The 13,905-nt window shown below is 41.3% G+C and overlaps 1 protein-coding gene across 1 annotated transcript; it reads left to right on the top strand.

Annotated features, from left to right (window-relative positions):
- Positions 1-9,561: 9,561 nt before the first annotated feature.
- On the top strand, positions 9,562-10,497 carry LOC101532049 (olfactory receptor 4D10). Its single transcript, XM_004585278.2, has one exon. The coding sequence runs from the start codon at positions 9,562-9,564 to the stop codon at positions 10,495-10,497; it is 936 nt and encodes a 311-aa protein (XP_004585335.1).
- The last annotated feature ends 3,408 nt before the right edge of the window (positions 10,498-13,905 follow it).

Below are 13,905 nucleotides of genomic sequence, written 5' to 3'. Positions count from 1 at the left end.
CAATGGATAGGAGATCGATCGATCTATCTATCTATCTATCTATCTATATCTCTATCTCTTCTCTCTCTGCACCTCTGAATGTCAAATATTTTAAAAATAGTTTAAAAATGTATAGACTAACATTTACTATTTTAATAGGATACACATAGGCTAGCAGGACTCTCCTTCAGTCTGTTATTTACATAACTATAAAAGCTCTGCTAAATGACAAATTGTATCAGTCCTCTGTTTAAAATCCCCAACATTGATTCCAAGAAGCTGATTTTAACCAGCAAAGCTAGTGAAAGAAAAGCAGAGGTAGTGCATTAGGCAGGGAGAGTTGGAGACAAGTCTGCAGTGGAAACTGTACAGAAGACAGACAGAAATCATGGAGAAGTGTGGACAGTGCAGTCATATAGCAGTGAGCAGGGACACCACTCCTGTGACTGGATAGGACTTGGCTCCAGATGCAAGGCAGAAACAGTCACACTCAGAGTCACTGAGGATATTGTCTAACATAGACTCTAAGGACCACACAAACGCCAGGTGCAGATGGGAGCCAGAGCACAGGGCTGGTACCCTGGTACCCACATCATCACAAGGGGAATCATACTTCTGTAGTTTGTATTCCCACAACCAATCTCAACCAGCAGGGAGACAGCACTATTTGAAAGCCAGCAAAAGTTACTGCAGTTTCAGTTTATGCTGATTCTCAAAATCAACGTTGCTGGCAGTTTCGGCTGATGTAGAATGCTGTGGACAGCACTGAATACAGATTCAGACTGAAGCCAAAGCAGGGATAGGGAGCCCATAGATCACGTTGAAGGGAGAGCCCACTTCTTTCCTCCCATCGCCCTGCAGGGGCTCTTGGGCCAGCCAGCGGATAGTGCTATCTTAGGATCAGCAAAGGTTGTGGCAGCTGTAGCTCCTATCTGTGTCTGTGCATGCCCATGTGAGAAGGCGAGTTTTTAGAAGGTTGTTTCATCTATTTGAAACAGTTATACAGCAAGAGGAAGAGAGAGAGATCTTCCATCCACAGGTTCACTCCTCAAATAATCACAACATCCTAGGATGGATCAGACCAAATCTCGGAGTCTGGAGCTTTCTCTGGATCTCCGAAGTGGGTCCAGAAGCCCAACAACTTGGCTATCCTCCAATGTTTATCCAGGTAAATTAGCAAGGAGCTGAATCAGAAGTGAAGCAGCCAGGTGTTGAATCCACACCAAAGGCAGCAGCTCTACCTACATGCCACGCACTGACCCCAATGTCCAGATGATTTTATCAAAGGGATAAAGGCACATTCTGCACAGACTTTGAGTCTGGGCTAGTGGCCTGGCAAGGCAGTGAGATACACACCCATCCGGGACTCTGATACATACACCCCTGCCGTACCACAGGTCCCAGTGCACCAATGCCAAGGTGGAGCAGTCATCTCTGCTGTCTGTGTGGGTAACACAGGCTCATGGGGCTGACAGCATCCCCAGCATCCTGTGACTTGGTGTCTCTGCAAACAAAGACTATGAAAGAGAACGTTAGGGTCCGACACAGTGGCCTATCGGCTAGAGTCCTCACCTTAAACACACCAAGATTCCATATGGGCACCAGTTCTAATGCAGGCTGCTCTGCTTCCCATCCAGCTCCATGCTTGTGGCCTGGGAAAGCAGTCGAGGATGGCCCAAAGCCTTGGGCCCCTGCACCTGTGTTGGAGACCTGAAAAAAGTTCCAGGATCCTGGCTTCAGATCGGTGCAGCTCCGGCCATTGTGGTCACTTGGGGAATGAATCATCGGATGGAAGATCTTCGTCTCTCTCTCTCCCCCTCTATATATATCTGACTTTCCAATAAAAAAAATAATTTTTTTAAAAATTAAAATAAAATCAGACATAAAGATTATTGGAGAACAGAAATCCCAAAAATAAACAAATGCATCAAAAGCCAACATTTGAAAATCATCTGAAATCAATCCAGGAGAAAAGATAGTATCTTCAACAAGCGGTGCTGGAAAGTTAGGTCTACATGTGCAGATGTGTGACATGAGACCCCTACCTTACAAGCTGTACAAAAATCAACCCAAAAAGGATCAAGGATCTTAGATCTATGATGTATTATCATTAAAGTACTTGAGGAAAATATTGGGGACATTCTGCAATATACAGACGTAGGAAAAGCCTTCTTAGAAAAGATATCAGAAGCATAGGCAATTAGAGCAAATAGTATTCATTGAGAAATTTCTGCAGTACAAATGAAATTAAAAACAAAGTGAGGGGCAATTGATAGAATGGGAGAAAATATTTGCAAATTATGCAACCAATAGAGGATTAATATCCAGGATCTATGAAAAGCTCAAGAAGCAACAACAAAACAAACACTACAGGACCCAGTTTTGAGCCTAGTAGCTAAAGTCCTTGCCTTGCATGTGCCAGGATTCCACATGAGTATTGGTTCATACCCTAGTTGTTCCACTTCCCATCCAACTCCCTGCTACTGGCCTGGGAAAGCAGCAGAGGATGGCCCAAAGCCTTGAGACCTGCACTGGAAAGAGAGACCTGAAAGAAGCTCCTGGCTCCTAGCTTTGGATTGGCTCAGTTCCAGTCACTGAGGCCACTTGAGCAGTGAGGCAACAGACAGAAAATCTTTCTGTCTTTGCACTCTCTCTATATATATATAAATCTAACTTTCCAATAATAATAAATAAACCTATATAAACCCAATTCTTTTTTTAAGATTTATTCATTTTTATTACAAAGTCAGATATACAGAGAGGAGGAGAGACAGAGAGGAAGATCTTCCATCCGATGATTCACTCCCCAAGTGAGCGCAACGGCCAGCACTGCACCGATCCAAAGCCAGGAACCAGGAACCTCTCCCAGGTCTCCCATGCAGGTGCAGGGTCCCAAAGCTTTGGGCCGTCCTCGACTGCTTTCCCAGGCCACAAGCAGGGAGCTGGATGGGAAGTGGAGCTGCCAGGATTAGAACCGGAGCCCATATGGGATCCTGGCAGGTTCAAGGCGAGGACTTTAGCCACTAGGCCACAGCGCCGGGCCCTAAACCCAATTGTTAAATGCTCTACTAGTCTGACCATTTAAGGTTCTTCGATATCATTTGCCTAACTCCTTACCTACCACTTCACCTTAACACACTTTAGTGACATTTATCCCTTGCCAAACATTTCCTTTCCACTACCCTGCCACATTATTTTTTATCTTGTTCAACACCAACATGCCCTAAGTATTTTATTTACTTATTTATTTAGTATCCGAACCCCCTAAAAATAATGTAAGTTTCATGATGACAGCAATTTTATTTCACTTTTTGCTATGCCTTGAGTATAATGTAAAACATGCTTTTTTTATTAATTACGTTGCATTATGTGACACAGTTTCATAGGCTCTGGGATTCCCACCACCCCTCCCCGTGCCCTCCCCCCATGGTGTATTCCTCCACCTTGTTGTAGTATTACAGATCAAATTAAGTTAAGAGTCTTTCTTTGCAAACATATACCAAGCATAGAGTCCAGCATCTTACTGTCCAGGTAAATTCAACAGTTTCTTGGGGAGAACATCCTGGTCTGAAGGCAGAGCTGGCAGAATATCATCCTGATCAATTGAAGGCCCCAGCACAACATCAACAACAATTTACAACATTATGGAATTAATTGACATGGTATTGAGTAATCAATATGTTAAAACCATGCACGTTCTTTTTTTTATTTTTTAATTTATTTTATTATTTTTTAAAATATATATGTATTCTTTTTTATTTATTTATTATTTTTAATTCATTAATTACATTGTATTATGTGACACAGTTTCATAGGTACTTGGATTCTCCCCACCCCTCCCCAAACCCTCCCCCCATGGTGGATTCCTCCACCTTGTTGCATAACCACAGTTCAAGTTCAGTTGAGATTCCCCCATTGCAAGCGTATACCAAACATAGAGTCCAGCATCTTATTGTCCAGTCAAGTTCAACGGCTTCTTAGGTATACCCTCTCTGGTCTGAAGACAGAGCCAGCAGAGTTTCATCCCGATCAATTAAAAGCTCCAACATACCATCAGCAAAAATTTACATCATTATGGAATTAATTGACATAGTAATGAGTAACCAATATGTTAAAAGTAAATGCGAGTTCATGCAAGTTCTTAACCACATCCTGTGACTACTTCATTGACATTTCATTTTTTGTTTATACACAGAACCAGCTGCTATACACCTTAAAGTGGCTATAGGGTACTACTCAGCTCTCTCATGTCTATTTTCATTTTAGTATTTAGCAGTTTATAGTGTTGAAGCATAATTTTGCTGAACTTGGCAGATTTTAGGATAGTCTAAACTGGCTTATAAATCCAACCAGGCCTTTGTCTACAGTTGAGGTGCAGAACAGTTTTAGGAGAGGTGTGCAGAGAAATCTCCAATACCCTACTGAGAAATAACTAATCATTTGTGTCCTATCTAGTAAGGTATATGTGGATCTACGCTGACCGTTTCCTGTCTGGTGCTAAGCTTTCCTTGTATTTCTGTGTCTATATATTCTAATTTAATTTTTTGAGGGGGGAGCCTCCGGAGCGGCCCTGATGGTCATTGCAAGAGAGGGTGGGGATCCAAAGTTGGAACAAAGGTAAAACATGCTTTTCAGAAAAAAAAAAAAAAAAGCTGAGATGCTAATTCTGTACATTTTGCTATGTGTTTGACATAATTCACAAAGGCAAAAAGCTTACATAATCACAAAATCAATGACAGGAATGTGGTTCATGGTTCCCATTCACATACAGATTGTTATGCCAGTGTGGCTGTTTCCAAATGGAAAGAGTGCATGCCTGTAGAGTATGAGTGCATATTCTCCAAACATCATCTAAGTTGTGTGGATATCGCTGATCACATCATGGAATTACAATCATCCTGTACTTACTTAGGAACTGGACTGGCAGCAAATGATTTGAGGTCTGTTTTCATTTAGGCTTTTGGCAGTCTGATTAAAACCCATGAGTATATAATATCTTCTGAGCCATGCAAGCTGTAAAAATTGGACTCTTAATGTTTCCAGGGCACAGAATTTGGCAAGTTTATAGAGTTGTGATTGAATCATACATAAGGGGATAGTTCTTCTAGTTCCTCTAAAGAATTTGGACACCAACCTACCAACTTATGTCTATTGGGTGTGTTTATGCACATGTGTACATCTTAGCAACATTTTAATAACTCCCATTGAAGCTACCTCACCCACTGAACTAGCATCAATCACTTGACTTCACCTTCTCAACCAATAATAATCCCTTTACAATTCCTACACTAAGCCCGAGGCTGAGGGATTTGGACAAAAAATAGGCACACAGTACAAGACCGTTAAATATGTGACTCCTTGAGTGTGCCCTTTCTCTCCTGAAAATGGAGCAAAAACACTAAGATATTTACTGCTCCAATGGAGAATTGATCTTCAGAATCACAGTTTTCAATAATTCAGGCTATCGGTTGTTACGCACTATACCCAAGAGCATACAATTTTCATTTGGAGTTTCAGGAACAAAGGAACTAAGTAAATCCATTAAACTGCCAGCTAAGGTTAAGATTGCATCGTGAAAACTGAGATGCTGTTATTGATACTGAATAACAAATTTGGCTTTGGTATTTTCAAGGTAAACTAAAGAATGCAGAGGCAAGATGATCATCTCACAGCACGCGGAATAAAGGTGAGTGTCAGATAGTGGGAAGAGGGAAGCTGTGTGCAGAGGGATGCAGATATGCAGTCTTTCGGGTGTGAGAGAAGTCATCCTGCATTTGTGTGACTTCTGATGTTTTGCTTAAGGAGCAACTCAGACTACAATCAGTATGATAAGAGAAGTCCTTCCTGTCAAATGCTCATCTTCAGAGAGACTTTTTGAAATATCCATTCAATACAAAGTTTTCATCTATTTAGCCTGAATTTGGGGAAAATAAAATACTGCACCTTCCACTCTTCATTTTACGTATCCTGACTTCCTTTCACCCAGCACAGGTCCATGAGGTTTGAGGGTAATTCAGAAGTTCATGGCAAAGTAGCATTATAATAATGTGCATTTTTCAGGACTTTTAGAAGACCCTGCCTATTTGATGCAAAAAAAACAAAGGGATTAAGACTAGTACTAATCTAAAAGGTGGTGATAAGAACTAAGTAAGTCAACTTCTACACAATTTTATATATACAAAGGACCAAAAGAGCAGCTTTTGTTAGTGTCAGAAATGTACCCGTATCCTGTGATAGCCTATATGCCACCCAAGTATATGTCTAATGTCTCGCTTTTAATCATCCATGGCGTACCTTCATTCACAAAAGTCAACCACTCTTTTTAGGCTATAAACACTTCTGCAATGTAGCCCACTGCATCCACAAACATTTAAAGATTGCAAGATGTGTTCATTGACTCTGAATATTATAAAGTAATAGTATTGCATGTTACACACACATAAATATGGCTATGCTTCACTTTTGAAATGACACATTAGGCTTTTTAAAAAAAGATTTATTTTGGGGGCCCAGCACCGTGGCCTAGTGGCTAAAGTTCTCGCCTTGAACGTGCCAGGATCCCATATGGGCGCCGGTTCTAATCCCAGCAGCTCCACTTCCCATCCAGCTCCCTGCTTTTGGCCTGGGAAAGCAGTCGAGGACGGCCCAAGGCTTTGGGATCCTGCACCCTCGTGGGAGACCTGGAAGAGTTTCCTGGTTCCTCTCTGTATATCTGACTTTGTAATAAAAATAAATAAATCTTTTTTAAAAAGATTTATTTTTATTTTTTATTGAAAAGTCAAATATACAGAGAGGAGGAGAGACGGAGAGGAAGATCTTCCATCCAATGATTCACTTCCCAAGTGGCTGCAACAGCCAGAGTGGAGCTGATTCAAAGCCAGGAGCCTCTTCCTGATTTCCCACACAGGTGCAGCATCCCAAGGCTTTAGGCCATCCTCTACTTTTTTTCCAGGCCACAAGCAGCAGGGAGCTGGATGGGAAGCGGAATTAGAACCAGCACTCATATGGATTCCAACACGCACAAGGTGAGGATTTTAGCCACTAGGCTACTGCACCAGGCCTGATACATTAGGCTTTTAAGAAACAGAAATATAGGGGCCCGTGGCACATGGCCTACCAGCTAAAATCCTCACCTTGAATGCCCCGGGATCCCATACGCGCCGGTTCTAATCCCGGCAGCTTCACTTCCCATACAGCTCCCTGCTTGTGGCCTGGAAGGGTAGTCGGGGATGGTCCAAAGCTTTGGGACCCTGTACCCGCGTGGGAGACCTGGAAGAGTTTCCTGGTTCCCGGCTTTGGATCGGCGCAGCATTGCCGTTGCCATCACTTGGGGAGTGAATCATCGGACGGAAGATCTTCCTCTCTGTCTCTCCTCCTCTATGTATATCTGACTTTCCAATAAAAATTTTAAAAATCTTTTAAAAAAAAACAGAAGAAGAAGAAACAGAAATATAAAGGGCAAGAACAGACCGATTGGGACCGGATTTATATAGCATGTTAAGTCACTGCCTGCAATACCAGCATCCTATAAGGGCATCAGTTTGACCCAGCCACTCCATTTCTGAGCCAGACCCCTGCTAATGCACCTGGGAAAGCAGCAGAAAGTGGCCCAGGCACTTAGGATCCTGCACCTATATCCAGACCCAGAGGAAACTCTGTGCTCCAGGCTTCAGTCTGACACAGTACCAGCTGCTGTCACCATCTGGGGAGGAAAGCAGCATATGGAAGACACACACCTCTCTCTATGCCTCTTTCTCTTTCTCTCTCTCTCTCTCTCTCTCTCCCTCTCTCTTTCTCTCCCCCCTCTTTCTCTCTCCTCTCACTCTTCTATTTATAACTCTGCTTTTCAAACGAATAAAAGCACAAATGCAAAAATAATGGTTTAGAATAGGCCAACTATAGGTAAGGAAAGAATAGCACATAGATAGATAGACAGAGATGGAGAGATAAAAAATCAAACCCTGGTAAAGTTTTAATGAAATTTTGAGGGATTGTTGAAGCCATAAAGAGAACATCCATGAAAAATGAATACCAATGTACAAAATAGCATCACAGGCATAGCTTGGTATCACAAGTTTCAAGAGTCCAATTAATCAAAGTAATTGGAAAGTATGATGTTTCTGCTTCATAATCATTTTAGTGTACAATGTGTAAAAGAAAAAGAGGTAACACAGTTATTTACTTAGACTAGGTCATTCTAGCCTCCTGATAGGACAGGTAGAGAGAGAGAGAGAGAAAATCTGCCCACGTAAAAGTGCAAAATCTTACTGTGACTGCTATGACAGAGATGCTTTGGGTTAAACTACTCATGGTTCAAACTTAGCTGAAGACACCATGATTGTTTAAGTTCATCAGGAATTGTTTTTCTGCCACCTTATCCTTAAAATTAAGATGAAAAAAATAATTAGCAACTGAACGCTTGAGATCATGTGTTGTAGCCGGTGAAACACAGATGTGAGCTTATCAGAATCACATCTGAAGTCCAGTTCCACCGTTTACGGTGTGTGTTTGGAAAAACGAGTTCACCTTTCTGAACACTATTACTTCAGCTGTAGGAAAGGAAAGGCCTTTCTTCACCGGAATACGTAAGAGAACCATTTGCACATCTCTTTATGGCTAGGATGTGAAAGCTTGTCGGGGCATCCCAATTTCACACTTAGCCTTTTCCAGCCACCTGCAGGTGGATCTAGTGATGGTGGAGACAGGAGACAGAAGGAGAAGAGCAGGAAGGAAAAACAGGTCATCAGTTAATTCCTGCCTTTTTGCAAAAACTAAGGCCTAAAATTCAATCACAGACGTCTACAGTCTTCTATCTTCTAGTCTCTCAAGTGAATCTCCTCATATGTCCAGATTCCTCCCACGCCCTCCTGGCTCACACTGATCTTAGGCACACAGGATCCATGCCACGTAGTTCAGAGCTGAGGAGTCAGAATCCCCGTAAATGAGCTAAGTGGGCACAGGATGAAGAGGGTGAAAAAAATGCTCAAATCTCCTGCTCTCTGGCAGGGAAATTCTTTCTTTGCGGTGGGAAAAAAAAAAAGAAATCACCTTTAAGATTCTTAAAATCTGTGTAGATTCTTGTAAAAAAAAAAAAATGTATTCCTGCATAGTGTGGAATGCAAATGTTAAAAAAAAGCATAAGAACCTACAAATGGTACTTTGCCTTTCTTTTAGGGAATCTGGAACTTCTGACTCTCAAATCAGGGTTAAATGACAAGAGGAAAATGAAAATATTTACTTAGAGCAAAACAGAAAAATTATTTTATTGGAAGTTTCGTACCCAAAGCAACATATTGAACTTTGGTAACGGTATCTTTTCATTTCTACTTACTATATTTTCTTTCCCAAAATGCTTCTACAGGAAAAGAACAACTGAATGATTTTACATGTGATAATTTTATTTAATCACTCAACTGATCACAATCTTAAAATTGCGGACAATTCAACAAATTGTAAGCATGACAGTCATGTAAGAAAACTTCTGCATCACTTTTTAGGTGTTTAAGGGACCCATAAGATAGTCACTGAGTAGTTTCATAAAATATAGCTAGAAACAAAAGAGGAGAAAGAGGGAATTAAACAATGAAGATAAGCAACTCAACCCAAGTGAAGGAGTTTATTTTCCTTGGCCTGACCCAGAATCAAGACGTGAGCCTGGTCCTATTTCTTTTCCTCCTCTTGGTGTACATGACAACCCTGCTTGGGAACTTCCTCATCATGGTCACTGTGACCTGTGAGTCACGCCTCCACACTCCCATGTACATTCTGCTCCGTAACTTATCAGTTGCCGATATCTGCTTTTCTTCTATCACAGCTCCCAAGGTTCTGGTCGACCTTTTATCCACGAGAAAGACCATCTCCTTCCATGGCTGCTTCACTCAGATGTTCTTTTTCCACCTGATTGGAGGGGTGGATGTATTTTCTTTGTCGGTGATGGCACTTGATCGTTATGTGGCCATCTCCAAGCCCTTGCACTACGTGACCATCATGAGTAGAAGCCGTTGTGTCATGTTGATCGTGGCCTCCTGGGTGGGGGGCTTTGTCCACTCCATTGTACAGATCTCCCTGTTGCTTCCACTCCCCTTCTGTGGACCCAATGTCCTTGACACTTTCTACTGTGATGTCCCTCAGGTCCTCAAGCTTGCCTGTACAGATGTTTTAGTACTTGAACTACTAATGATTTCCAACAATGGATTGCTCACCACCCTGTGGTTTTTCTTACTCCTGGTATCCTACTTGGTCATACTCTCATTACTCAAGTCTCAGGCAGGGGAGGGCAGGAGAAAAGCCATCTCCACCTGCACCTCTCACATCACGGTGGTAACCCTGCACTTTGTGCCCTGCATCTACGTCTACGCCCGGCCCTTCACTGCCCTCCCCACTGACAAAGCCATCTCGGTCACCTTCACCATTATCTCCCCTCTGCTGAATCCCTTGATCTATACACTGAGGAACCATGAGATGAAGTCAGCGATGAGGAGGCTCAGAAAAAGATTCAGACCAAATGACAGGGAATAAACCCATCATCATCACCTTTAAAGTGTCAGCACTCTCTTTTACCAATTCGTTTTTCTGTTTCTTCTAAGAAACAGAAACTATCCGTGATTCTATCATGCCAATATAAGTAAAAACCTAAATTTCCTGTCACACTTGTATAGAAATAAAATTGTTTACAGGAGATATTATATTGCTTTTGAAATACAGCCTTGGGGGGAAAAAAGAAAAAGGAAACATAACTAAAACACTCTCAGTCATTCTCATCACTTCCCTTCAGCAAAAACAGCATGTTAGGAAAACAGTATAACTTGAGCATTACAATTCCATAAGGCCTTTCACTAATTAATCACAGGTTAGTTGTTAACTAAAAACAACCAAGTCAAGTTCTTATTCCAAGTCTATAATGGGAACAAATTAAATAATTGTCACCTGAAGACTTTCAAATGTAAAGCCCACACTTCAGTGGTTGACAGAAAGTGCCTTGGAGCTAACACAGCTTGGATTAGAACACCTCACAGAAGCAGAGTTAGGTCATCTGAACAGGGTCCTTCCTGAACCCTCCGAAGCAAAGTCTCTGACCACCTGTCCAATGCAATCCCTCAGCAGCCCATATTTAAAGACAGTGCAACACTCAAGAACCTACTTGGAATATTCTGTTTTCTTTCTTTGCATCTTCCCCAGAAAAATTATGCTTTATTTATTGCTCTATCTCTTGGCACGTGTGGAATATCATAAACACTACTAAGAAATTGATTAATTATAACAGTAAATGAATTAATGTTGTCTCTCAACCCCTTCTTTTCAAATCTTTAGAAGGTATATTTAAGGAAACAGTCAATTTAGGGTAAAAGTGTGGCCAGCAGGTTCTGTCTCAAATGTGAGAATTCTGAATTAGATTCCTGGTTCAAGTACTGGGCTGCTCTGCATCTAACCCAGCTTCCTGACAATACATCTGGGGGTGCAACAAATAAGCACTCAAGTGTTTCCACTTCTGCCACCCACATAGGACCTGGATGAAATTTCAACTTCCTGGCTTCAACTTGGCAAAGCCCTGTTTCCTGCAGGTGCTTGTGGAAGAATTTTTTTATCCCTTGCTGTGTATGTCTGTGTATGTCTCTACCTCCCCTAAACACTGTTGCTGTTACTGTCAAGGAGATGAATACAAATAAGCACATCTTTTACATAATGAGAGCCAAATTTTCTTGGAGAAATAGCTAACACTGTAACTGGGAAAATGAATGTACAACATGAGTCTAGAGCATCTTCTGATGCCAAACAACAGAAAAACACTCAAAATATCAAATCACTGGGAAAATGTCAAACTGATACAGCACCTAACCAAAAGAGCTTCCATGGCCCAAACTGGAACAATCCACATCTGTGGGGAGCCATACAGTTGGGTCGGATGGCATGGGTGTGTGATGAACACCGCTCCTGGGTTAGCAAGGCTACGAGGAGTTTCTAGCAGTGAGGCAAGGCTGGCAGAATGTCTCTGGTAACCTCACTGCTGCCTCACCCCATTGTATGGACACTCAATCACCTCTCTAATGTTTCATAGAATTCTCCTGAGGGTGTTGTTGTTATTTTTCTGCTAATGTGAAGTTATTCCTGTAACTGGTATAACACCTCAAATTGTTCAATCATGTTATGATAAAAACATCTTTAGTGATGTAAGGCTATGACACACAGCTAAAAGTATACAATAGTACAATTGAGCCCACAATGTCTCCAAACATCCTGTTATGTGCCCAGTTTTGTCCTGAAGTTTGCCCTAATATAAGTAATGTTTTCCTTAAGAAATGGCTTGATAATATCTTGGAACAGATGGCAATCATGGAGGTGCAAAGAGTTTGTTTACAATGCGCCTCAAACTGTTACAACACATGATATGACGCATTTTGGTTTCACACCACGGAAAGCACAAAGTATATGGGGTATCTTCTAAAGGGAAATAAACGTGAACCCCTAAAAATGGCTTAAAATCTCAACCTTATATTGGCACTCATATTTAGGGGGAAATAACAGTTTATAAAGATAAAAGGAAGTTTCTTGTAAAGGCCTTCTGTTTGTGTTTGAAGAGTTGCCTTGATCCCTTTCACTGCCCTTTAACAAAAGAACAAAAAACAATTAGATCAACAGTAAGAACAAAAAACAATTGAATCAGCACTAGGTGAAGGCGACAGTAATTTATGCTTGATTTGATTATAAGATTTAGCAAAGAATCTATGTTATATGCTTTTATAAAATCCTTTCATTTGGGCCCGGCACAGTGACCTAGCAGCTAAAGTCCTTGCCTTGAACGCCCAGGATCCCATTATGGGCGCCAGTTCTAATCCCATCCAGCTCCACTTCCCATACAGCTCCCTGGAGAACGGCCAAAGCCTTGGGATCCTGCACCCTCGTGGGAGACCTGGAGGAAGAAGTTCCAGGTTCCTGGCTTCGGATCAGTGCAGCACCGGCCGTTGGGCTCACTTGGGGAGTGAATCATAGGACAGAAGATCTTCCTCTCTGTCTCTCTCTGTATATCTAACTTTGTAATAAAAATAAATAAATTTTTAAAAATCCTTTCATTTATGATCTTTTAACTCTGTACTCTTAATATTCTAAGCAATATTAGTTTGTGTTTAGTAAAAATTGATTTTGGATATAAGTAAACCACTTGTCACTATGTAACCACATGTGCTGCCAACCATGGAGTTCCTGGCTTCAGCCGGGTGACTTCAGGTTTGAATGAGTAATGGTTTGTTGAAAATGTTTTCTTTGAAGTAAAATATTTTTTTAGGGTTGTTTTTGTATTCTGTTAATCATGAAGTAAAAATGAAACAACTGGATGTTGTACAAAAGCTTGTGATGATTTGCGTATAAATAAAGAAGGCAAAGTTGTCCATTATGAGTATCATGACATAGTGTGCCACGTCTTATCTCTTCTTCATATCGTCTCACCGATCCACACATCCTTTGCAAGCTCTCAAGTCAGCCAGAGCAGGCCTCTGGCACACACCATAAATAAATAAATAGATAGATAGATAGATAGATAGATAGATAGATAGATAGATAGATAAATGTATTAGATTATAACCCAAAGTATAAATTAAATATTCATGAGCCCATTCTCACATAAATGATTGAAAAATTAAATGGATTATAGTAGACAAGTCTCACATACAAAGGAATTCTAAATAAGTAGAATTTCCACCCTCAGGCAGGTGAAGTATAACTCCCAACTTCTTTTTTGTTTTGTTTTGTTTTAGAGATTTATCATATTTTTTATTGGAAAAACAGATACACAGAAAACGACACGGAAAGATGTTCCATCTCCTGGTTCACTCCCCAAATGGCCACAACAGCTGGAGTTGAGCCGATCCAAAGCCGAGAGCCTGGGGCGTCTTTCAGGTCTCCCACGTGGGTACAGGGTCCCAAGGCTTTGGG

Source organism: Ochotona princeps, chromosome 4 (assembly GCF_030435755.1).
Source record: "Ochotona princeps isolate mOchPri1 chromosome 4, mOchPri1.hap1, whole genome shotgun sequence".
Taxonomy (NCBI): domain Eukaryota; kingdom Metazoa; phylum Chordata; class Mammalia; order Lagomorpha; family Ochotonidae; genus Ochotona; species Ochotona princeps.
Note: the sequence above shows the minus strand (reverse complement) of the source record. Positions and strands in the feature narration are given on the sequence as shown.